This window comes from Poecilia mexicana, unplaced genomic scaffold (assembly GCF_051168715.1).
Source record: "Poecilia mexicana isolate PSO_F unplaced genomic scaffold, ASM5116871v1 scaffold_7, whole genome shotgun sequence".
NCBI lineage: Eukaryota > Metazoa > Chordata > Actinopteri > Cyprinodontiformes > Poeciliidae > Poecilia > Poecilia mexicana.
Window position 1 is genome coordinate 20,505,855 of NW_028263376.1, and position 24,156 is coordinate 20,530,010.

At 37.2% G+C, this 24,156-nt stretch overlaps 2 protein-coding genes across 2 annotated transcripts; one reads left to right on the forward strand and one right to left on the reverse strand.

The window, feature by feature from the left end:
• Nucleotides 1-2,365: 2,365 nt before the first annotated feature.
• On the reverse strand, nt 2,366-13,623 carry LOC106917488 (rho-related GTP-binding protein Rho6-like). The gene is made up of 5 exons (XM_014986505.2): nt 13,396-13,623; nt 12,868-12,955; nt 8,250-8,359; nt 8,019-8,153; nt 2,366-7,298 (listed from the first exon to the last, which is right to left on the reverse strand). The coding sequence occupies exons 1-5, from the start codon at nt 13,513-13,515 to the stop codon at nt 7,053-7,055; spliced, it is 699 nt and encodes a 232-aa protein (XP_014841991.1). The 5' UTR covers nt 13,516-13,623; the 3' UTR covers nt 2,366-7,052.
• A 5,003-nt stretch (nt 13,624-18,626) lies between these two features.
• Nucleotides 18,627-23,500, forward strand: prim1 (DNA primase subunit 1). Its single transcript, XM_014986504.2, has 13 exons — nt 18,627-19,025; nt 19,920-20,077; nt 20,164-20,270; nt 20,369-20,442; nt 20,534-20,670; nt 21,365-21,423; nt 21,528-21,637; nt 21,814-21,905; nt 22,427-22,559; nt 22,631-22,700; nt 22,779-22,891; nt 23,047-23,145; nt 23,223-23,500. The coding sequence occupies exons 1-13, from the start codon at nt 18,917-18,919 to the stop codon at nt 23,240-23,242; spliced, it is 1,281 nt and encodes a 426-aa protein (XP_014841990.1). The 5' UTR covers nt 18,627-18,916; the 3' UTR covers nt 23,243-23,500.
• Nucleotides 23,501-24,156: the final 656 nt, after the last annotated feature.

Consider the following 24,156-nt stretch of genomic DNA (forward strand, 5'->3'; position numbering starts at 1 on the left):
TGTCCTCCCCGTTGATTGCTCCCCAGGTGTGTCTCATTCCCTTAATTACCCCGTGTGTATTTAAACCCTCCTGTTGTCTGTGTTCCTTGTCGGATCCTCGTCGTATGTGTCGTTGTCTATTGTTGTTAGTCTACTCACCAGTTGTACTGCTAAGTCCTGGTTTGTGTTCGCTCGCACGTAGTCCTGTCGTTCAGTTGCTACCGGTATTTGGCTGTGTGCCTGTCTCTCTGCCGTGCTGCCTGTTTTGGACTGAGCTTTACTTTCATCATTAAATATCATCACCACCATAACCTGGGTCTCGGCGTCTCTCCTCACCATCAACACCCCCACTTCTTGACAAAAACTTGCAGAAAATGTTTATTCTGATGACTAGGTTACAAGTCATAATTTTAAAGTGTGTTTGTTTTGCATTTGTATATGCCATTATCATGTCACTCATCTGTTCTCCATTCAGTAAGAACCTTTCCTATACAGTTGAAACAAGATGATTGTGTACAATGTAGCATTTTTCCCTCACAGCCTGATGTCAAATCAGACTAAACTTTTCCTGTTTTAGGTCACTTACACAATTTATTTCTATTTGTCTAATGCTCAGTATAAAAAACCAAAAACATTTCAAAATATTTCTCCACCATTTTATCAACAATAGAAGAGGTTGTATGTTTTTGGAACAACAAAGTATATTAAGAAGTTGTTAAAGAGTTTTTATTAGTAGCATGCATATCACATCTACATATTTAAATTTGTAAAAGCTCACCTTCATGCTTTTTTGTCTGAGCTGCTTTTAAAGATTCATTCAACCTGTTTTATAAAAGCTAAGAAACTCAGGTACTGATTCATTTACAGTACATGTGTTGTGACATTTTTTCCAAGAATATTTTAGCACCACAGTATTAAGAAAAAGACAGAAAGCAGACGCTTTTGTGAAAGGACAGTGACAGGACTGGAACCACATGGATGTGCCAAACTGCATAATCACGCCCTGAAGCGACAGGTTTGTCATAAGGCTATCTGATTTAATGAGACATGTAACGTTCTTGATAAATGATTCGGAGAAGCATAAACGGCAGGAAGAGATAGGACAGAGGGGTACAGAAACAGCTCCGCTTGTCTAAAAGACGATCAAGCAGCCGTTCTGCTTTAGCAGTATAAAATCAGCCTTGCAGCAGCAAATATGAAATTTATCGGAGGTTGCTGATTCCACCAATTGGCCTGCCTGCTGTGTGTAAAGGTAGCAGATAAGCTGTATCCTGTGTGATAGCTCAGGAATGGCAAACATTCAGGCCACTTCATTTCATCGGAGTGCCGACGGAGACAAACTGATAACGGCAAAGATCTGGCAAGTCCTGTGGAAGACTGCAAACACTGTGACAGAGCAAATGATGGATGGCTGAGAGGACAGAGAGAGGAAGAGGCGACAGAAACATAATATCAAGGGAATTCTTTACCTGAAAGGAAAGTTTTATAATATTCAGGATAAAACGATGAAAGTTATACTGTGACACTCCAAACAGTAAAGTTTTTCCATCCCTTCTTTTTCCGAAGCATAAATGAAACTACAGTATTCTTTCATGAATACCTGTCTTTTATGTTTTCATTATATTTTCTCTATTTTTTTATGCAGTCTTTTCTACCTCAGATGCAACACAGCAATTAAAGGCTCAACTATTAAAGGTTTATCCTGAAAACAGACATGCATTACACAGCTTTAAAGTCATGCAACAGGATTTGCGCATAAACAAAACGACTTGGATCCAGCTGCTGTTTAGTGAATATGTATCTTTCTTTTTTTTTTTTGTATAAATATGTAAAATGTCTTGCAAAAATATTCACACCCCTCAAATGTTTTCACAAAAGATCATGTTAAAACCATGAACTTGAAAGGATTTTTATTAGAGTTTCATGTATGTATGGTTTGGTTAATTGTCGTCCTAAAAGGAAACTTCTATGGCAGTCTCAAATTTTTTTAATAACCATTTAGCAAGTTTTCTTCCAGGATTGCTTTGCATTTTACTCTGTCCATCTTCCTTTGCCCTTGATTAGAAAATGAAGATATATTATCAGTCATGCTGAAGTCAAAACAGACAATGTGCCACCAAGCTATCAGCTACTCACTCCAAAAGAGCCTTGAGTTCAAATAAATCCCCAAAATAGCTTTTTGCTCTACTTTGACAGTTTCTGATAAGTTTCTAACCGAACTTACAGAAGAGTTAATGTCTCAACTCATCATGCATGAAGTGTTGAATATATGTAGGATTTCTACACTTCCTATTTTTGTCGTTTTCATATATTTTTTAACAGAGATTGGTGGTTTTAACTCAGAACATAAACATTCTAACATAAAAACTGACTTGATCTCATAATATGTTGATCAAATGTTTATCTTTTATTGATTTATCACAGAAGTAACACTTGTAAACGAAATTCAGGCATATTTACTTAAATGAAACTTTTAAAGACGGTATAACAATAACAAATACAGGATCTTGGCAATAATTTAAGCCATGAGAGGCGACTTCATACAAGCATGTTGTTTTGCTTCAATAACATTCCTCTGTGGAAGTAAACAGCTCTATGAAGAAGATTATGTACAAAACAAATCTGGAAAACAAAAAGAGCAAGAGAAGCCGTGAAACAGTGTAATTATAATCAGTTTGGGATGTTGGGATGCTCCAGTCAGCACAGAGAGGTTAAATAAGCACAGCAGCACAGCTTGAAGATTCACATTTAAAAACTTGGTGTTGCCTCCAGTCTAAAGCAGATGACTGCTACTAATACGGGAGGCCTTTCACTGCAAAAACACAACACTTTGCCAAGTATTTCTGGACTAATTTCTATTGCAAATATCTTAGTACACTTGAAATAAGACAAAACTAACTCCTAGGTAACTTTTCAGCAAGATATAAGAGATTGTTTTAAGTAAAAAACTCCTTAATATTGATTAAAACGTTCCAGTTCCACTGGCAGATAATTTCACTTATAACAAGACATTTTTCCCATGACATATGTATTTTGTATTGATCTAAAAATAAAAAAGGCAAGGGAACAAATGCATACATAACCAAGAAAAAATAATTTGTTTACTGGTTCTTTTCTGTTTGAAAAGTAGTAGTAATAATTACCAAAAACTTGTAATTAAAACCATGTCATAATATTCAAGTCCTTGTTCAATATGGTAAAGAGTCAACAATAAATTATATTACATAGACAAAATGGTTACAAACTAACTCTCATGAGACAAGAAAATGTATGGATAATACTAACAGTAGCAATGACAATAACAACCTGACATACAGCCAAGGTTCTCTGTATAACGTGAGTAACACAGGCTGTGCTCACACTACAGAATAAAGTGACCCAATTCCGATTTTTCATCAAATCGGATTTTTTCCCAGTGTGAATGGGCAAACGACCTGAAAGTGTCCCGCATGCGCAGTAGAGGGCGCAATAGCGTCAGCGTTCTCGGTGTTCTGCCAACCGCCATAAAAAGAAGAAGTGGAGTATAGCTTACACATTTGAAATTGTTTTCTGACCGGAACCAGCATATTAACAACTTAATCCTCATTAAAGTCCGTCATGATTGTTGTTTATCTTCCCGCTTGCGCATATCAGGACGCAGAACAGTGACGTTTGTCGAGTATCAGTGACGTTCAGGTGAGATGGACGTCAGGTCATGTTTGTATCGGATACATATCGGATACCCAAGCATTCGAAAAGAATCCGACCTGTGTTGTTCAGACTGTCATGAAAAGATCAGATACAGCTCACAGTACGTTAAAAAACAAAAAAAAGAAATTGGAATTGGGTCACTTCAGGCTGTAGTGTGAACGCAGCCATAGCTTTGTATTTATTTTTAAACTGGTTGATGCTTAGACATTTTATCTTCATTGGCAGATAATTTATCTAAGCCATGATTAATTTTTATTGTTATTAATTAATTAACATTAATTAATTAATATTATTATTATTATTATTATTATTCAAATTATCATCTGTCAACGAAACTAGTACTTATTCATCAAAATGAAGGACTTATTGACTCAAAACAAGGTCCTATATCTTAATGAAAAGTTACTCGTAAGTTAGTGTTGTCTTATTTCAAGTGGACTAATATATTTACACTAGAAACTGGACCAACATTACTTGGTGAGATTTTGTGTTTTTGCAGTGTTCCAACCAGAAAACCCATGTTGAAGACACAGCTTCTCCCTGATATGTCCCGCCGTCACCTTCGCTGAGGCTTCAGTTTAAAGATACATAGAAAAGGTGAGGTGCGCTTCTCTCGGAGACATCACCCCTCCTCTCCGTCGGAGATATAGGCATGGCCCTTGCTCACACTGTTGCTAGGCAACGCATTAAATTCCGCCGCTGTGCACATTGCTGCGCTTCCCGGTGCAGACCTACAAATCATCAAGCCCTCCATTAGCCAAGCTGTCAACAGCTTAATGCCAGGAGACTCCAGTGAACACAACGCCAGAGAAAACAACAATAAGCAAAACATCCAGCAAAAAAAAGTATCAAATCTTCTGCTTTCCGTAATGATTGGAGAGACAGAAAATACAGACAGGACCAGTCTGTTCGAGGGATTCAACTCGTGTTTTGTTCTCATGGGATTTACTCTACTGCAAATTAGTCCTGTTAGTTTAAATATACAGAGTTTATATGAGTTTGTGTTGAATAAAGCCTCAATTGGGCATTGAGGTGACATAGTTTGTATTCTTGCATAACAGAGCTGAGTTTAGTGCAGGTATATGAAAATCTTTTGTTTCGTTTTTAAAATTTGAGGAAAGTCTTGATTATTTCAGTGAATTTCTGGATGTTAGCAACCAGAAATAAGCATTTTATTTTCACAAATTGAAAGAGTTTAAGGTATCAGGCAAGATGTTTCTCTTCACAGAAGCATGCAGCACAAACTCCAAAACCTAAATGACAATGGCAGGAAAAAAAGTGATAGCCCATGATTTTTGAAGTGGGATTCTGTAGAAGGTTATGAATAATTTATATTTCTTCTGCAGTTTTCTCACCAACTACCGCTGCTCCTGGAGACTATAGAAAACAGCTAATCAGAGGAGCACTTCCAACTTTTATTATCTTAAAAATCTCACAATAACAAAAATGTCATTGTGGTTTATGCAATGCTATGTTATTAATCTTTAAATTCTTGTGATATTTGTTTGAATGTTTCGACACAAAACCTATGTTTATTTAAACAGGTAGAAAATGGAGGTTTCACTGTATTACTTTTTTATAATTTATTCTGAGAGGAAAAATGTTCTCAGTATATGTTTTACAGGGAAGCTAATTGATGGTACGCCAACTCCATTCTCTATTTCCAGCTTAAATAACCATAGCTCATCTTTAAATAACCATCAATGCAAACTTGACAGTAGCTCAAAAGTTTATAAACTGGTATCTTCACAAACCAATGAAACATTTTTTAGAAGAGAGTTTTTAAGACTGTGGAAGCCTGCGTTGTGCTTACTTATGCTTGGACTAGCAGTTAGCTTTAGCGTCTGTTACCAACTAGTCTAAATTCATACAAATTATGATGTGAGGGTCATCAGATCTAAAGATGAAAAATCTTGTAATGACCAATGTTTTTAGCCAGGTCCCTAATAACAAAACTCTTTGGTGTTAAAGTTGTTACAGAGGGGGAAAAAACTGTTTCCATGTCTTCAGTTCATTCAGGCTATGAATGAGAGCAAGATTTTCAGCAGATAACAGTAAGGCTGACGACTATTATAGCTCATGCTGAATTTTCAAATGCTAGCAGGGTTTCAGAAATCACAAGACTTAATCTTGTAACAGAACCTGCTTCAAAAATTCTGAACTTTCCCTTTAAGAACAAGAAGGTTTTGGATGAGGATGACACAGTGTTGTTGTGTTTACTTTCAGCTCTTTGCTACAATATCCTACATTCTGTGGAGTATGAAAGGCAAAAAACATGCAAAAAAAAAAAAGATTTATCAAGTTTAGTTTTATTTTGGGGTGCTAAATGATTATTCACTGGCGTGAAGTTTTCTGGCCAGGTTTCAGGACAGCAGGGTGTAATGAGTAGATATTTGTAGAACTAAGCTGAACAATTGTTCCCCTTATTGCCCGTGAGGAAGAGTATTTCTGAAACATAGATAATCCATAGACTTATTTTGGAGCACACAAAAAAATCCTCTTTTCTTGGTCTCTTCTATAAAAAAAGACTAAGAAAAAACTAAACAAAATGAAAATTGAACCCATTAAACAGTCTGGAAATATCATTCCTCCATGCAACAGCACTAAAATAAATACCAATGGTTGCTGAACTCGTGTGGCGATGGTGCATGGCAGAGAACCTCCTGAAGACAGGTGGAAAGTATTTAACAAAATGCATCCACCCTTTTCGACCTTGCAGCTCGTGGTAGTGCTGAGTCACATTGCACTTCTTCACGGACTCACTTTGTCCGCCCACTGCCTTCTGCAAATGAGCGCACAGCTTGCCAAATCCCTCCCTTTTTGTCATCTTTTTTGTTCTGCTGTCAACTTTAATTTCAAAATATATATTACGGCGAGGGCTCTGGTGGGGGTTATAATTTCTTAAGATCCCCTCAGCAAGGTTTCTGCAGATGCAGCTTCATTCTCAAATTTTACGTTCTCATCACTCAGCCCATGCTGTGACCTTTAAAAGACATCCAGACAGAGAGATGGATGGGATACGGCACTGCTATCAGAGCTTTAAATGGATTTCATCACTTTAATGGAGAGGATACAATGCTTCCTTCATGGACGAGCTAAGGTACGGAGCATTGTTAAGCTGATTCACAACAACCTTTATGTGGGGCTGCAACATGTTACTCTCCATTTGTACAGGATCATGAAACTCCACTTCAAATAGTTTCTCTCTGTGGAAACTGTGGCAGCCTGGAGTTAGAGGAGGATGATGCAAAAGAGTAAAAAGTTTTGTGAAAATCTCGACGATTGCTCTCTTTCCCTTGCACACCCTGAACCCCACCTGAACCAGGTGGAGTGCTGTTCTCTCGTCCTCTCTTCCCGTACTCCGAGCACGCTCCTCGCTGTGTTCACATGATGGAGCAACTTTTGGACTTGTCCTTGCTAAAGGTGGAGGAGAGGAGATCCGTCTTGTTGGGGAGGTGTAGCAGTCTTTTGGAGAGGCGTCGGACCGGGCTGGGCTTGTTGGGAGGCTGCAGTTTGTTCATGCAGGCCAGAGCTGCGGTACGGAAAACACTGTGGATGCTCTTTTCCGAAGTAAAAGCCGAGCACTCCAGATAAGCTTCAGCTCCGAGCTGCTTGGCCAAAGATGAACCCTACAAAATGAAGAGGAGTGTTTTTTTAAAGAAAGTGTTTTTTAAAAAAAAAAGTTGGTGGTTACCATGGCAACCAGTAACTGACAGCTCCTCCCCCTTTTTCCTGTTGACATCTGTAACTTTGTGTTTTCTCTACAAGTATTGCATTTTAGACTAATTTAACATGTTAAATTTAACTTTTCCATGTTTTGTATTATGGTTTTAACTGTTATCATAATTAATGTTGTTCATTTTAGCTACTCTTTCGTTAGAATAAATGCAGTGTGTCTGTATGTCTATGGCAATAATTTTGATTTATTGTTGACAGGATAAATCCCAATTAATGATGTTTATATTAAACTGCCTTATTACTGGATTTGTTAGTTTTGCTATTTTCTCCACTGTTTAGTCAATGAAAACATCAACAAATGTCAATAAATTGGAAAGTACAATGAAACTAAGTGAAGATTTTAAGCTTAATTATTTTTATGTGTCATATTTATTTATATTACTGGTGTCCTAAAGAAGCATATTACAAAAAAAGAATATTTTTCAAGAACAGAAGTTGTGCTATAGAGTTACCTAAACAAAACTTAATACATTTTCTCTTTGTCACTTTTATTGCTATCACAAAAATGCAACAAAATATCATATTAAAACTTTAAGTCCATATTGCCCACCTTTAATTGAGAAAGTGATATAAGTACATTAAGAAGGAAAAGGGAACCAACAAAAGCTCACCTGTTCATGGGAGACTGGAGCCTGTTTCTGATTGGACAGCTCCATGCGCGTGCACACATCCGTTCGCAGGTCTGTCTTACAGCCTATGAGCAGGATCCGAGTGTTGGGACAGAAGTCCTGAATCTCTGCTTTCCACTGCAAATAAAACAAGCAGGTTTATTATTATTAATTGTCATTACTGTAGATAGTAAAGCAAATATGACACCCAGCAGGAATCTCAGCTGCTCATACCTTCTTCAGAGCACCATCTACTGTGTCCGGCCGGCTAATGTCAAAGCATAGCAACACTGCGTCTGAGTCGCTGTAGCAGAGGGGCCTGACGTTGTCATAATACGGAGAGCCTAAAGGGGCAGCGAGGAGTCAGATCAAACCTTTATATAGCTGAATAGAAGGTTTCACATGGTAACAACATAAAATCATAAATGGGGCTGGATGATATTTGTGTTTCATATCAGTTGACATGAATGAATATTGATTAGCTTTTTTGTTTTAAATATCTGAAATACTCCCAAACTGGGGGTGTGACATTTTCTATTTTAACCACAGTTTTCACTCCATGTTGTTTTTTTGTATTTTTAAGCAGTTATGAGGCAAAACCTGAAACTGCTGCAGAGCAAGTTACTCAACAAATTGTTGCTAGGTAACCAGAGAGTCAGTGAGTTAGTTGTTGCCACCAACCTGCTTATCTGGCCATGAAAGGCCGAGTGGCTAAAATCTTCTGGATTGGAGTTCAGTAAAATATTTGAAAATTTTATCAGATGTATTATCTGGTGATATTAAATATGAGTCAATCACATTATATATAGTTATTGATTTATTGTCCATCCCTAACTTATCACCACCACTTCCTTTGTATCTACTCAAGAGAAAATTTAACACTACTAAAATGAAAGCAAATTAATGAGTGTCTCTGCACATATCCTTTGGCTGTTTTAAACCAGCATTCTATAAGTGATTTAAATTCATATTTTACATTTTAAATAAGCCACACAATACATTGCTCCTTGCAAACTGGAAGAAAACCTGCAAGCGTATGCTAAGGTTGCAAACCTAAACATACAGCCAGAGCTACGTTAGAGTGGTTTACATCAAAGTCCATTTAAGTCCAAGACCAAAGTCCAATTGAAAATCTGGATTAAGACTTCAAAATCCATCTTATCTGCCAGAGCTTGTGCTTTCTTGCAAAGAGTGAGCAAAACATTACGCTTCTAGATGCGCAAAACTTGTAGAGACACAGCCTGAAGGACTTTGGCTTTGTTACAAAAGATAGATGTACAAACTATAGATCCAGGTGCAGCTGGCTGAATAGAACATAAAAATGCCACAGATTTGAAATTTTGTTTGTTTCAGTGAAAATATTTCGATTTAAATTTCCTCCCAGTTTACAATCAGTGTTGATGTATCATATAAAATGTCAATTACGGTACATCCATTACTTATGAGGATTTAATGTGACATTTTGTGAAAAAGTGTGAAGTGCAGGACCTGCACTTCACACCTAGAAATTAAATATTTAACCGCAGTGGTGCATAACACATCAAAATGTTTCCTCAGATAATTAACTGAAAACAAGACCAATCACTCAAAAATGTATATCATATTAGTTGTGTACGCTGGCCTTTTTAAAGGCCTTGGGATTCCCCCTCAGGTATTGTGAAACATAGGAACGAAGGAAACAGATTCTGCTTGCATTTCTATAAACAGAACAAGTTCCAGAGCTAAAAACAAATTGGCAGGATGTCCGCGCTCTATTGTCTTCCCTCTGCCACCTAATCACAACCTACACAACCACAGCAAGCTTCAATTTCCTTGTCCTGTCCTCGGGGGCCAAATGTGCACAAGGTGCAAATATAAGAAATGTAATTAGGACAGGAATAGATGCTTCTGCTAGCAAGAGCAACCAACAATCAGGGCGTCCTGGTGAAATGTAATGTTTTACACCCAAGGTTTTATTTAGCCGGTCTTTACTGTTGACTTAACTTTGCAAAGTAGGATGCGTTACACAAGTTGCATCTATCAATATACTTTTGTGTTCTGTTTATGAAAAGCAAAATCCATGTCCCACATAACCATCCGAGGTGATGTAAGACTTGAGAAAGAGGAGGCAGACAGATCTAAAGAGGACACAACTTGCTCCTACCGCCTCCCACACTTTAGCACCTCCACCTCGCCTGAACACACAAATAACGCTCACTCACACAAAGACGCACAATGCTTTTAGCTGAGCAACAGAAGCCGATCTGCTCAAACTGTCTGGTTTACTGTGAAAGACAAAAAAAGTGAATGGCGCGCCTTCGCTCATCAGCGTGTCTTGGGAAAAGATGCAAAATGAGACAAATAGCTATATAAAAAAAAAGCTCGAGGTTCACATAAAATTTGTTGTATTTCTGAGTAAGAATTGTTATTTAGTATTGATATATGGGTTGCTGGCCCATAGGTGATCAATACAAAGATCTGACCAGCAAATATAGATATTAGCCAATTCCAATTTCTCCTTAAATGGCAAAATGGCCAGCATTTTATGGCATATCAAGTCAGAGGACTCCAAAGCGGCTTACTCTGCTTTTAGTCATTCATCCACTCATTCACACACAGATGGTGGGGAGGTGGATGAAGTGTCTTACAGAGGAAACAACAACTGAGATGGACGGAGCGGGGTTTGAGATGGGAACCCACTGGTAGCAGGACAAATTTATATTCACGAATTTAAGCATTGTTTTCTCTCTCTCTCTCTCTGTTGCGATTATAAAACAAGACAGTGAATTCATTTTTGAGCTAAAACAAACATTTATTAATTTCATAGTGAAAGCTTTATTTTTGCTAAAAATAATATTCAATATTTATAAAATACTTTACCGAAAGCAGTATTGCGTACACGTAAAGACGACGTGGATATTTATGCACAGTACAGTGAAGGTGTGTTTATATTTATTTATACAAATGGAAATCAGTCTTATGCAACATTTCCCCCAGAATGGGTGACTGTCAAGAAAGTTTTTCCGTCGTGGAAGACAAATGTACAAACCCAAATTATCTCAGTGCTGCTTTGGGTTACATAAGCGTGGAGGTCAAGCACATATTTTCTCTCAGTATCCCTCGCTTGTGCCTTCTGTTCACAACAACAGCACACACACACACACACACGCACACGCACACACACACACACACACACACACACACACACAAGAACCACGATTGGCTTCACTCTTGCAGACTTCCACCCCCCGTATGGTCGAGGCATCCCCCCTTCTCCCCTGTGAAACAACCACTCTGAAGGCCAACTGGCACCACTCGACTTCCTCTGAACACCAAGCCTCAGGCTGCAGCCAGCACTGTTACAAAAGAGCTCCGCTGGTGCACTTGGTGGCTTTTCTTATCGATTTAATTTACATAATGACTTCTGTGTGCTTAGATGACTCGGCGACTGCATGCAGTTTATCTTTTCGCACGTTGAACCAGAAACCTAAAAGCCGTTCTGGCCAATTGTATTATCAATTAATCTGCAGGTTAGCTTCACAATTAAACTTCTTTTTTTTTAGGTTTTTGCAATCCAAGAACACATGTAGTCATTTAATGTCTGCTGAGGGATTTTTTTTCTTTTTCTTTAGATTAACCTCAGGCAAAAGAGATTGTTACCACATAGTCTTTGTGTAACCACAACAGATTGGATTTATTTTTTGACCAGGATAACCACTTCTTTCAATGTTGAAGTTGGAAAAATTTGCTTTCACCAACTCAGATGGAACAAAATAACTACAAAGTTGGTGCATGACTGCTGTACTCACAATGGGACTTTAAAAATCTTATTATATCTGCTGTAGAAATATACTAAATAAATAGACCAATAAAGATTCAGATGTTTTTCCCTAAGGAGAGGAAAAACACATTGAAGGTTAACGAACAGAATCCAACGAAGTGCTTTTGAATCCAAAATGACAGAATTGATTTAGTGATGTAAGCATCAAAACATTGGTTCCTAATCTTTATCTGACTTTAATTAAACTCAAAAAGCGCTTTAAAGTGTATAACAATGCATATAAAGTCAGACGACTTCAAATTGTATACGTTCTTTTGTTTTGATGCATTAAATGAACAGGAAAAAAAATCATATTTTTCAGCATTCAACCTGCAGATCAGAGCTGATAAAGATTTAGTTTTGTTATTTTGTTTCATAAATGTTAAAAGAAATATCAGGATACTGTGAAATGGAACTAACTTGATGCCTGAAACAACTGGCATTGACTCTCATTGAATCTCTACTCTACTTTTAAGCAAAAAAGGATAAATAAACATTTTGTTTCCGATAGTTTAATATGATTGTACAGTTTTATTTCCTTGACAATTTGTTAATTTATCCGAGAAATGCATAATGTTATGGCTTTTTTGTCAGGAGTGATTAACCCAAAGATTTTATGTAAGCAGTTAAACAATTAGATCATTTAAATTTCAAACATTACGAACTCTAAATTGTCTACTTTCTGCTCTCAAGCAGGCAAGATTCCTCAGAAGATTTCCCACTGAATAAAAAGCTGCTTAACTGCATTCAAACAGGACAGACAAACAGGCAGCGAGATAGTGAAGCCTGCGTAAACAGCACAGATAGCACTGCAAGCAAAACAAAAGAATGAGACCTTGCTTTATTTACAGTCATGATCGTTACCCGGCTCCTGGCCGGGCGAGCTTTCTGGGAGAGTAAACATGTTGCAGATATAAACCCATCAATACAGCTCTGAGACCAGCCCTGACCAGACTGGGGAGAATTTTAAACAAAGATGGAGAACACAGGAGATCACATCCGATTTCAGGAAATTTAGCAAAGGAAAATAGCATCAGGCCTTGTGAATCTCACCAGATGTGTCCCACAGACTGAGCTCAACACGCTGGTCTTCAAGCTCCAGACAAGCCGTGTAGTTCTCAAACACAGTGGGGACGTAAGTCTGGATGAGGAGGAACGGAGAACGGGATTAGGAAGCATTCCCATCACATATTCACAGTGTTGCAGGTTTCCATTTTAGATTAACTCTAAACGAATTGGTGGATTTTGTAATAGACTAATCATTGCTGCTAAATTCTTCTTATTATAATTTCTTTGATTTTCTTATTGATGTGGTTTAGTTATTATATGAAAATCTATTTTCCAAAAATTAAAGAATTTTGTTCTAACTAAACTACCTTTCTCCTAGTATAAGCTTGACATCATACTAAAGTAGTCTCCATACTCAAATAATCCAAGGATTAATCAGAAGAAATCAATAATGTTAGGATATTCAAATTGAATATAAAACCGTATAATTACATACTGACAGTTTTTCTACGTCCTAACAGAAAAGCTTTTTAATATATCCCAGTGATTTAGATGAGCGCAGCAGTGTCTTACCTCTGGATAGCAGTCCTTCACCAACACTTGCAGCATCGCTGTTTTACCGCATTGAACGTCTCCAACCAGGACCAGTTTACACCTCGCCACAAAAGGCTGCGGGAGTCTTCTCTCCTTCATTGCTATGACTGCAGCCCAGAATAAAACTGGAGGAGAAACGAGTGGGGATAGTGTGGTAAAGTGTGGAGTGTTTCAGAAGATGAGCAGCAGCAGCAGCAGTTTAGTTTCAGTCAGTGAAGGAGCCAGAGACGCAGCGGGACTTTATGTTGTCGCGCCAGCCAATGAGAGCGGCGCAGTGCGTCGTGCACGAGGACCACGCACGAGAAGATGCCCACCTTTTCACTCGCAGCCGCAGGGAAACACTCAGCTCATTGATCGCTACAAATACGTAGCAAATTAACAACTTTTATTTTTAAAAAAAATATGAGAGAAATCAAAGCCATTTCGATTAAAAACTCAAATTTTACCGTCTAGTTACAACATCTACATTATCTGAGCAGTTTTTGTGTCAAACCTAAGGCCCGGGGACCACGTACGCCCCGCCACAACTTTTTATAAGGCCTTCTAGACTATGGGATTCCATTTGTGGCAAAAATATCTGCCAAAAAATAGAACCTCATAAATATAGACAAGGGGTCTGAAACCAAACCCCTTTTTTTGCCTTTTTTGTCGTGTCCTCAGTCTGGCTAAATAAAACTCCTTTGGAGGCACAAAATGTGACATAACCTTTTGTGAGCTCAGGAAATTTATCTGGCCAATCAAACACAGGAACATCATGGCTACTGATTCAGTTTTTGGTGCCTTTAGCTGTGTGAATAGACGCCACATCCTGCTGGAAAATAAAATCAACATCTCCATAAAAATTTCTCGTAGATGGTTGCGTTGACATGACATGGCAATCCAAATATTCACTGAGCTGGGGAAGCTTCAAACTGGACTTCAAGTAAGGTGGAGTCCACTTTTCCTGCAGACGTGGACTTTCATTTTCAAATGAAATGCAAAGTTTATTTCCATCTAAGAAAAGAGGAACAGTACAGATATTTGTCTCCTCAGCCCAGATAAAACACTTATAGCCCATGTGTAGAATACGTCTAGTTTGTAGTGGCTCTTGATGTCCAGCCTCACTCCCTGTTTGACAATCCTCTCACAGCTGAGATTATTCTATACTTACTACACTTCTTCCTTCCACTTAGCCTTCTATAAATGTTCTCTCTGAACAACCAGCTTCTTTAGCAATGACATTTTGAGGATTACTCTCCTTGTGGAGGGTGTTAGTGACTATCTTCTATCAAGTAGTGATGTAATATTCTCGTTTTCTAGACAATTTATTTTTGGCTGTTATCATCTGTAACCTATAGTCATCTTAAATATTTCACTTAATGTCACTTTCTGAATTTAACTTTTTTTTTAGTTCTACTTTTAACTTGTCACTAATGCTGTAGATTGCAAATCTCCTTAGATACGATAGCACAGGACAAGTGGGAGAAAGCAGAGGAAATTACTCTGGTAATTCAGCGTTTCGCATTCATCCACCCACTTTGCCGTGCTGAGTCGACAGTTCTGCCTGAAAGCAGGCAAATCCCAAATATCATTAAAAAGTGTGTCTGAGAAGAGGAAAACAGAAAATCCTTCACATCTAATGGATCTCAAAGTGAATTCATTTACATATTTCAAGTCAGACGAGCCTGCAGAGAGCTCTTGCATTATGTAAATCAGGACATGATGAAAGAAAATGCACAAGTGCAATCATGAAGTGGAAATATGCTGCTAATAGCTCTCCTGTTTAAATCCTCTTAACTGCGGCTGTCCACCGCTGAAACAAAGACGAAACACACCAGACACCACCTGCTTTTACATGTTAACAGGTGAAAGATGGCAGCAGCAGCACTGTCCCAGTTGGGTATAACTAATTACATATACTTGAGTAACTGCTTTGACAAAATGCACTTTTAGGAGTATTTTACCATGCTGCTTTTACTTTTACCAGAGTAATTTCATTACTTGAGTAAAACTTCTGGATGAAAAACAAAGACATAAAGACAAGGCAGTTTTGTCAAAGTTTCATAAGTTTTATAATGAAATGAACCGATTTGGGAAAACTTAATTTTTTCTGATTTTCTTATTATTTTTTTGTTACTTATATGAATTATTGACAAAATTTCCACTTAACTCTACATTTTGTTCCTTCTGATGGTGTAATTTGTAAATATTAGAAGACTGATAATTTGATCCGTTACTCAGTACTTGAGAAGCCTTTTCACCAAATACGTTTTTAGTCTTACTTCAGTAATTTCTTGGACGGCTACCTTTTATTTTTACTTGCAAATATGTTGAAGTATTGCTAAATAGAACCTTTCTCTTACTAATTTACTTTTATTTAATTGTCATAAACATTTAAGGGAAGTGAGCAAATTATAAAATAATTTGAGAAAACACAACATTTTGTTTTCAAGTCATGATTATGTTAAAAGTAAAAAAGGTTTCCAATTCAATCTGACACCATGTGAGAAAGTAATTCCCTAATAGACGTACTGGCTGGTTGTGCCATCATGGTTGACAACAGCTTCCACCGAGTGTGTTTTTATTTATTTATTTTTTCCTCCAGTGTTTGTTATAATGTTCAATAAACACTTTTAAATTATTGCACACACATTTTGGGCCCTTCTTCTTTGTAGCCTTGCTTTGATTCAGCCACAGTGGTGGGTTTCTATAAGGCTTTCCTATTAAGGTAACACCACAGTATTCCCTTTAGATTTAAGTCTGGAATTTGACTAGGCCACTCGAAAATCTTAATTGCCCAATTGCATCTGTCAAGTGTGTCTAAGTTTAAAGCCATAAACTGAGGGGAAATGCTCCTTTTCACATCTATTCTCCTTCACAAAGCACAAGGTTTTTGCTCCATCCATTCTGGAGAGTTGTCTGGTTCTTGGCGCAGCAAAGAAGACCCACATTATCACTCCGCCACCACCATGTTTCACTGTGGTAATGTTAATTTGAAATCTTGTGTAATTTTTACACCATATGTATCAGGTTAAAAATGTCTCGTTCTTCTCGTCCGTCAACAGAATATTCTTCAGGTTATTTTTAAGATGTTTTTGGCAAATTTGAGATGGACCTTTATATTATGTTTTAATGTCTTTTAGCATGTTCTATGTTGTCAGACAGGTTGTGTTCAAATTATTTATCGGTTATTCAGGTCAACCAGTAATTAGTCCTGGATGTGGCTTGTAAAACTGAACTCAGCTTCGGCTTCCAAAAGCTGGGATTAATCACAGATATTTATGATTTAGCAAGCAGAGGCAATCATTTTTATACATAGAGACAGTTTGAATTGCTTTTTTCCCTGTAGGAGTTAAAATCCTCATTTAGAAACTGTTTTTGAGACAATAAAGGAAAAGCAGAACAAACCTTTAACAAAGCACTGTACATTAAAAGGTAAAAATGAAACAGTGTTTTGTTGTGCAGAAACAACTGACACCAATACATTTCCCCTTAAACACTCTCACTTTGTAATTACATGTACTCAAGTTTTCACTGAATGATTAAAATAGCATCCAGTTCACAGTAACCACCAGTAATGCTGTCTTACTCAATTTGTTTGTTGTTTTCATTTGCAACTGTCACAGTCAAAGGCAAGAAGAGGATAAAACAGAATAAATAAAATCACAGAGGTTCATATTTAATGTCCAACAGCACAAAGAAAAGGTGTGGCTGTTAAATATTACAGCTACAATAACCAGCAAGCGCTCTCACCGCTTGCAAAACTCTTAGCCTTCACACTGAAGAGCATCACTTCGGTTTAGAAAATACAAACAGTGGAGAAGACAACAATGTGAAGCTATGAGCTGTCAGGGCAAAAAATGGGGGAAGGGTGGTGCCATGTTCTGCCATAATAAAAAAAATAATTCAAATCAGTGACTGTCTCAAATTTAAACTACAAACACCGTCAGCGGATCCTTGGATTTTTCGAGTTCTGTGTTTCTGCAGCTCCATATTCTTTTGAGCAACACAAAAAACACATATATATGCAGCAGATTGGTGCATTAGTTCTAGCAGGACAGAAACATGTTAACATTCAATGTGGTTCAGTGTAGCCACATTTAAAATATTGCTATAAAGCTTCACTGCCATCTGAAGGTGTAGAGCACAAAGTGCAGAAAAGGAGAGAAATAACCTGATGTTGACAGCCAGCATCTCTGCCAAAAAACACATTTTCCTCTTTAAATGTGGCAAATAAACAAGCTTTTACAACAGAAAGAAACATTCAACAGAAAACAAATTTCCACACACACACACACATATATATATATATATATATATATATATATATATATATATATATATATATATATATATATATATATATATATATATATATATATATATATATATATATATATATATATAGAGAGAGAGAGAGAGAGAGAGAGAGAGAGAGAGAGAGAGAGAGAGAGAGAGAGAGAGAGAGAGAGATTTTTAAGTTAAGTTCCTTTTGTTCCATCAGAAGTTATTGTTTTACTGGATTAACATGTGATTTTTAAGTTCTTTGAGAATTTTAAGAATTTCTTGTCACACTCAATTGGAGTGTGACAAGAAATCTTTACAATGTGTTTCCTGACTGAGGAAGTATTTATTTCCACAAGAGATAATAAGTGTATTGCAAACAAGACATTTGTACAAAGAAGACATTTGTACAAAGAAGACATTTTTACAGAGGGGAAAACAGAAGCCAGTTTCCAGACAAGGAGACCTAATTAAATGCATGTTTAGGATAAATGTGGAAGAACAAACTCTGGTTGGATTGAAAATATGGTTGAGTATGATACATTCTGGGTTACAAATGTGTCTTTGTAGGCACCCTAATTAAGCTACTTACAGTTATGAAAATTTAAGACTTTAAGTGTGTTAAATGTATGGACTATAAAGTAGCTCATTTTGAGAGATTGCTTCGTCCAGCCATCTATCCATTAAGAGGGTCTGATGCCTATCTCCACGGTCAGGAAGAAAACTTGAAGTGTGCAGCCTGCACTTTTAATATGATATTCTCTTTATGTGCGTCACGACCGCCTTTTGTTGAGGTCTGCACCATTTATACACTGATGCACGCCATGGCTACACCGCCAAGCAGCCGGCGGCTGTGCCGAGAAAGCAAATGGAACGCACCCGGTAGTTGTCGGCCGAGTTGAAAAAAACCTTCAAGTCAACGTCATGACATCACCAGCAGCTATTTCTGGTTTTAACCCAGGTTTTAGTTCCCCAAGATTTCTAAGATGTCTTAACATTTCTGTTAATTTTAAAGTTGATAGAAATTATAAATATGAACTTAGCTATATTATACATTTGGAGAAAGAGCTTATAAATTAGCACATTTCCTTGTTCCGGTGACGTCTTTGTCCTGACCTTACGTTATTGGTCGTCTCTGTTGTTTCAGACTTTTCCCGCGCTGCTCTCATTAAGCTGAACTATCGCCAGTAAGAGTTAAGAGGTTTATATTTAAAATAAACTCCAAACTTTAGGCAAAATGCCGTCCTCAGACTACGATCCGGCGTGTTTGCCGGACTTATTGCCGCTGTACTATCGCCGCCTGTTCCCCTTCGCTCAGTATTACCGCTGGCTGAACTACGGGGGAGGTAAGGGTCCTCAAACGGGCCGGGGAAGGGAGCAGAAACCCGGGTTAGGGAGCTGGAGGGATCCGAGTGATGTGTGGATGATCTAGCCGGATGTGATTTCTGCAGAAAATGCGTTCCTCTGTTCGCCATTGAAGTGCTCAATACGATAATCAACATTTTAAAAAAATCTGATAGCTTTTAGCTTTACATTTTTGATCTCATGACATTTTTTTAACTCATATTTAAGAAATTACTTGTGATTTTACGTGACATTGGCATAAAAACTTAATAAAACTGATAATATTTGTAAATAACATTGTTACATGTTAAGCATAAAGCCTATTTGGCTAATACGTTTTAAATAAAATATTATTTTGGGTTTGTTTTTAAGACCTAGTTAGGTTGTTTAATAGAAAAAAAAATTAGCAGAGGCAAATATTTTTAGGGACTTTTCTTGCCTGGCTCAACTTTTTCTTTACCACAACAAACCAAAGGATTGTCTACCTGTCGATGAGCAAACAGTACAGCAAGAGAGAAGAGATTATTGTAGATTGCAAGAGAAACAGGAATAATCCAAATATTTAAATATATTTAGAGACAAAGAAGGTTTTTCATCTGAAATGCAAAATGTGTTTATTTTTGTATAGTTTTGGCTTGCTCTTTCAGAAAATAGTTATTTTTATAGTCTGTATTCTCCAGTGTGATTAATCAATTAGTAAGTTAGTTGACGACTATTTGCATAAACAATTAATAATAATTAATCTGATTAATCGTTTCGAGACCAGAGGAGATTCAAAGCAACTGCACAAACGTGTTTTATAGCAATCGAGTCAATTTTATATAGACCCCTGTTGAAATGTGTCGTTTGTTTTGTTTGCCTACTTTCCCTGACTCTTACGTTTCTTACATCCTCAGTGCAGAAGAACTATTTCCAAAACCGGGAGTTCTCCTTCACGCTCAAAGACGACATCTACGTGCGCTACCAGTCGTTCAGCTCACAGAGCGAGCTGGAGAAGGAAATGCAGAAAATGAACCCGTACAAGATCGATATCGGAGCGGTGTACAGTCACAGGGTAAACCTTTCCGGTCTGATGCGTGCCTCTCTGGGTCATGTGTTGTTGCACATGTTTAAAGATAAGTTCCTGTTTGTCGTCCGCAGCCTAATCAACACAACACGGTGAAGTCAGGCAGCTTCCAGGCTCTGGAGAAAGAGCTGGTGTTTGATATCGATATGACGGATTACGATGATGTTCGAAGCTGCTGCAGGTAAAACAAATTATTTCACTTTTTTTTTTAAGGATCTGTGTTTGCACATGTTCAGAAATATACTCTCTATCAATAACATTTTAAAAACTTGATTTCAGTGCTGCAGATATTTGCTCCAAGTGCTGGACGCTGATGACCATCGCCATCCGTATTTTGGACAGATCTCTTCGCCGTACGCTGCGGATTTATTTTAAGAGGTTTTCTTTTATTGATTTTCTTCACAATCACTTGAGTTTATTTAGTTGTTTTTTTTCTCTCTGCAGAGGACTTTGGTTTCCACCACTTGCTGTGGGTGTATTCAGGCAGAAGAGGAGTTCATTGCTGGGTGTGTGACGAAGCTGCCCGGAAGCTCTCTGCAGCCGCACGGTCCGCTGTGGCAGAATATCTCAGCCTGATTAAGGTAAAACAGTTTCACTTCTCTTTTAATATAAATGTATTCATATAAGGTAGTATGAATAAGACATAAACAATAATAGGAATCTGTAAGTAAGTCATAAGGATGTCAGCACTTTGAATGTTCGCTTTACAGGATTCATTTGCAAAAATTTGAAAATTGGATTTTAAGGCGTGAATAAAGATAAAAAAAATAGATTATGGAACAATATTTGTATTTTAAGACTTCATTCTCTGTGTAAAAGGATTTGGTTATCTAAATGTTGTCTTTTCTGAAATCCACCCATCAATCTGTCTGTATGTATCTATTTACCTGTTTGTTGGTCGATCCATTTGGCTACTGTGTTTAATCTTTAATCGATCCATCATTCTTTCCATCCATGGATAACTTAGGATGTTTTAGTCTTAAAAGTTAAACAAATTGACATGACAACTGTGTAGAAAGCATCCATTTTTGCACACATCTCATTAAAGGAAACATGTGTGCCATTTATCAGTTGTTTTTCAATTACACATTTTTGTTTGAATTAGTTAAAAACACGTTTTGGATGACTATAACTTCGACAGTTGGGTTCCATCCCTAATTAGGAAGCTGACTTCTAGGACGATCATGAAGCTTTCTAAAATGATTTCTGTTCTTATCCAATATCGAGACTTTGGCGACAAGAAATACATTTTGACTTTTAATTTCTGTTTCACAGGGTGGTGAAGAGACGGTGAAGAAAGTGGTGCTGACAGATCCAATTCATCCTTTCATCAGGTAAAGGGATTCGACATTTGTCTCTAAATTGACTGTCTTGTTTTTATCATTATTTGGTTATTTGGCTTTATGTGTTTAACAATTTGAATTTATAATCTTAACAGAGAGTCTTTAACGGTGGTGGAGCGCTACTTTCCACAATACGCACTACAGGATCAGAACATACTGGGACGCAAGGAGTCTGAAGAGAAAGTCCTGGCTCTCGTACCAGAAGATATCCTTTCCATTTTTAGTGTGCATAGAGCTGCACTTTAATTTTACGTTTTCATTACCATAATCGAATGGGCTTTTCCAATGATGCCCATGGTAAATCATTAAACCTTTATTTGTCAGGTATCTTGAAATTAGAAAAAAATGTGATAACGATTTGACCTTAACATAATTGGTTACATGTTAAAAAAGAATTACAGGAGATATTTCAGGAGGAGAGGAACCCAGAGAGACGCTGGCGTCACATTGAAGCCCAAGCCAAAAAGAAACAGGTTGGTTGTTATGGTTGTCTTACGCAAAGTCTTTTTCCAGAAAAGCTCGAAAATCTGTAAATTTGATTAATCTAAATAAATTTTTTTATTTTTATACCAAGTAAATATGTCTTTTGAACCCTTCAAATTAACCTTACTGTGAAAAGATTTCTGTTACGAATGCGAAGGTTAGAACCTCTTGAATATCACTACATGAGTTGGATCCGTCCAGACATTATCTTGCTAGTTAAAGGAGTCACTAGTAAGATCCCGGTACCATAGACATTCAGGGGTCCAGTGGCGTCCATGTCTCCATGACTCAGAGGTATTTTGGCAGCAAAAGTGGGAAATGAATACGATTAACCAGGTTGTAAGAATGTTTTGCTGAAGAAGGGCTTCAAAAACACTAAACATATTTTATTTTGTACTTTTAAAAAACGTTCCAGCTGTTCTGGATTTAGACTTTCTTCATAATACTTTTTATTTTATTTTATTTATTTTGTTTGTAAATTGGTTTTGTCTGATAATCGTTCCTCCTCCAGACCACTGCCAAAAAGTGGCAGTACTTTGAAAAGGAGATCATGCTGCAGTACTGCTACCCTCGACTGGACGTCAACGTCAGTAAAGGCGTGAACCATTTACTGAAAAGCCCTTTCAGTGTTCATCCCAAAACAGGTGAGCATGAACCCTCACTAACTGTTTTCACCAGGAAATGTTTTTCTAACTTCACCTCTTCGCTTGTCCAGGGCGCATCTCCGTTCCCATAGATCTTAAAGACGTGGAGAAGTTTGATCCTTTTGCTGTGCCCACAATTAGGTGAGTAAATAAAAATTGTTTTGATGTACTATTTTGTGTGCTGTACGTGTAACTTTTATGGATTTATTTATTTTTCAGTCTGATCTGTGAGGAGCTGGATCGACCCAAGGCAGATGAGGACGAAGCAAAGTCAGAGGACGCGAAGGAGAAGGAAAACGAACAAGACTCAGCAGAGAAGAGGAAAATCAGAGGTGACAAAGGGGGGCGAAATACATCAGAAATAAATTAATATGAAATTGTCACAAAATGGGTCCTCTTTGCAGTATTAAACTGGCTTAGTTGCTCAGATCTTCTGCCTGGTTCGATGCTGTAATTGAAGTAAATTTTGTCTGTCGTCTCCTTACAGATTACAAGAGAACCAGTTTGGCAAAGTATGTGAAGTACTTTGATCAGTTTCTGGCTGGAATGGCTGATTCATGGAAAGGAAAACTTCGCAGACAGAGTGGTGAGTTTAACACAGGTGACATTTTTACCAACTTTATGCTTGATTTGTTTTTATGTTTTCTTATTTTCTTCCTTTAGATCTTCAGAAAGAGTTTTGAACAGGCTCCTCAATCTGAAATCACACTTTCTGCCCTAGTGCTCAATGGAACTGAGGAGCCATGCTTATGGTTCAGCTTGTGGAGATATATTTTTGGACAATACCATCTGATCACACCAGTTTTGATGCTCTTTTATTCAGTCATGTTATATCTGTGTTTTAAACCACCAAATAAAGCTGACTTTATCACAAAAATTTCTTGTCAAAAGGCAGCAAATTGCTGCTATGCAGTGAAATTAAATTTATATGTTGTTGTAAACCTTGTTTGAGGTTTTTTCCCCTCTTATTTTGATTGTTGCACTCACCTTTTGTGCAATATTTCCAGCATTAATGTATTTGATGAGCTACAAATGTGCTCAAATGATCAAAACATGATGAGCTGCAGAAAACTGCCTGTAAATCTAAATGATCTCAAATGTTTTTAAATGGCATCCAAATCCATTAGGACTTGGAATAAATATTTACTCAAGTGTAGCACTACAATATATTTTTACTCAAGCACAAGTAAAGAGTAACTTTTCAAGAAATGACTCTACCCTACTCAAGGTAGAGGGTAAAAAAGTATTTGGTGAAAGGGAGATTTACAAGTGAGCAACTGATAACATTCGGTGTAATATTTAAAAATGTTAGGTAAAATTAAAGTTAAATTCTGGTATTTCAAGGAATAAAAAAATACAAAAGCTTTTTCAAATCACTTTTTTCATCATAACACTTATGAAACAAATACATTAGGTAAAGTATATTGTCCTTACTGTATATCTTTGATCTCAAATTGGCACAACAGGCTCATAAAAAACAAAAAAAAAAGCTTGTGTAACAAACTTTTAATTTTACCACTAGTAAAATAAGAGTAGCAACACTTTCTAAAATAATACTGAAATAATAAACATTTGTTTTACCAAAAAGTTGTTCAAG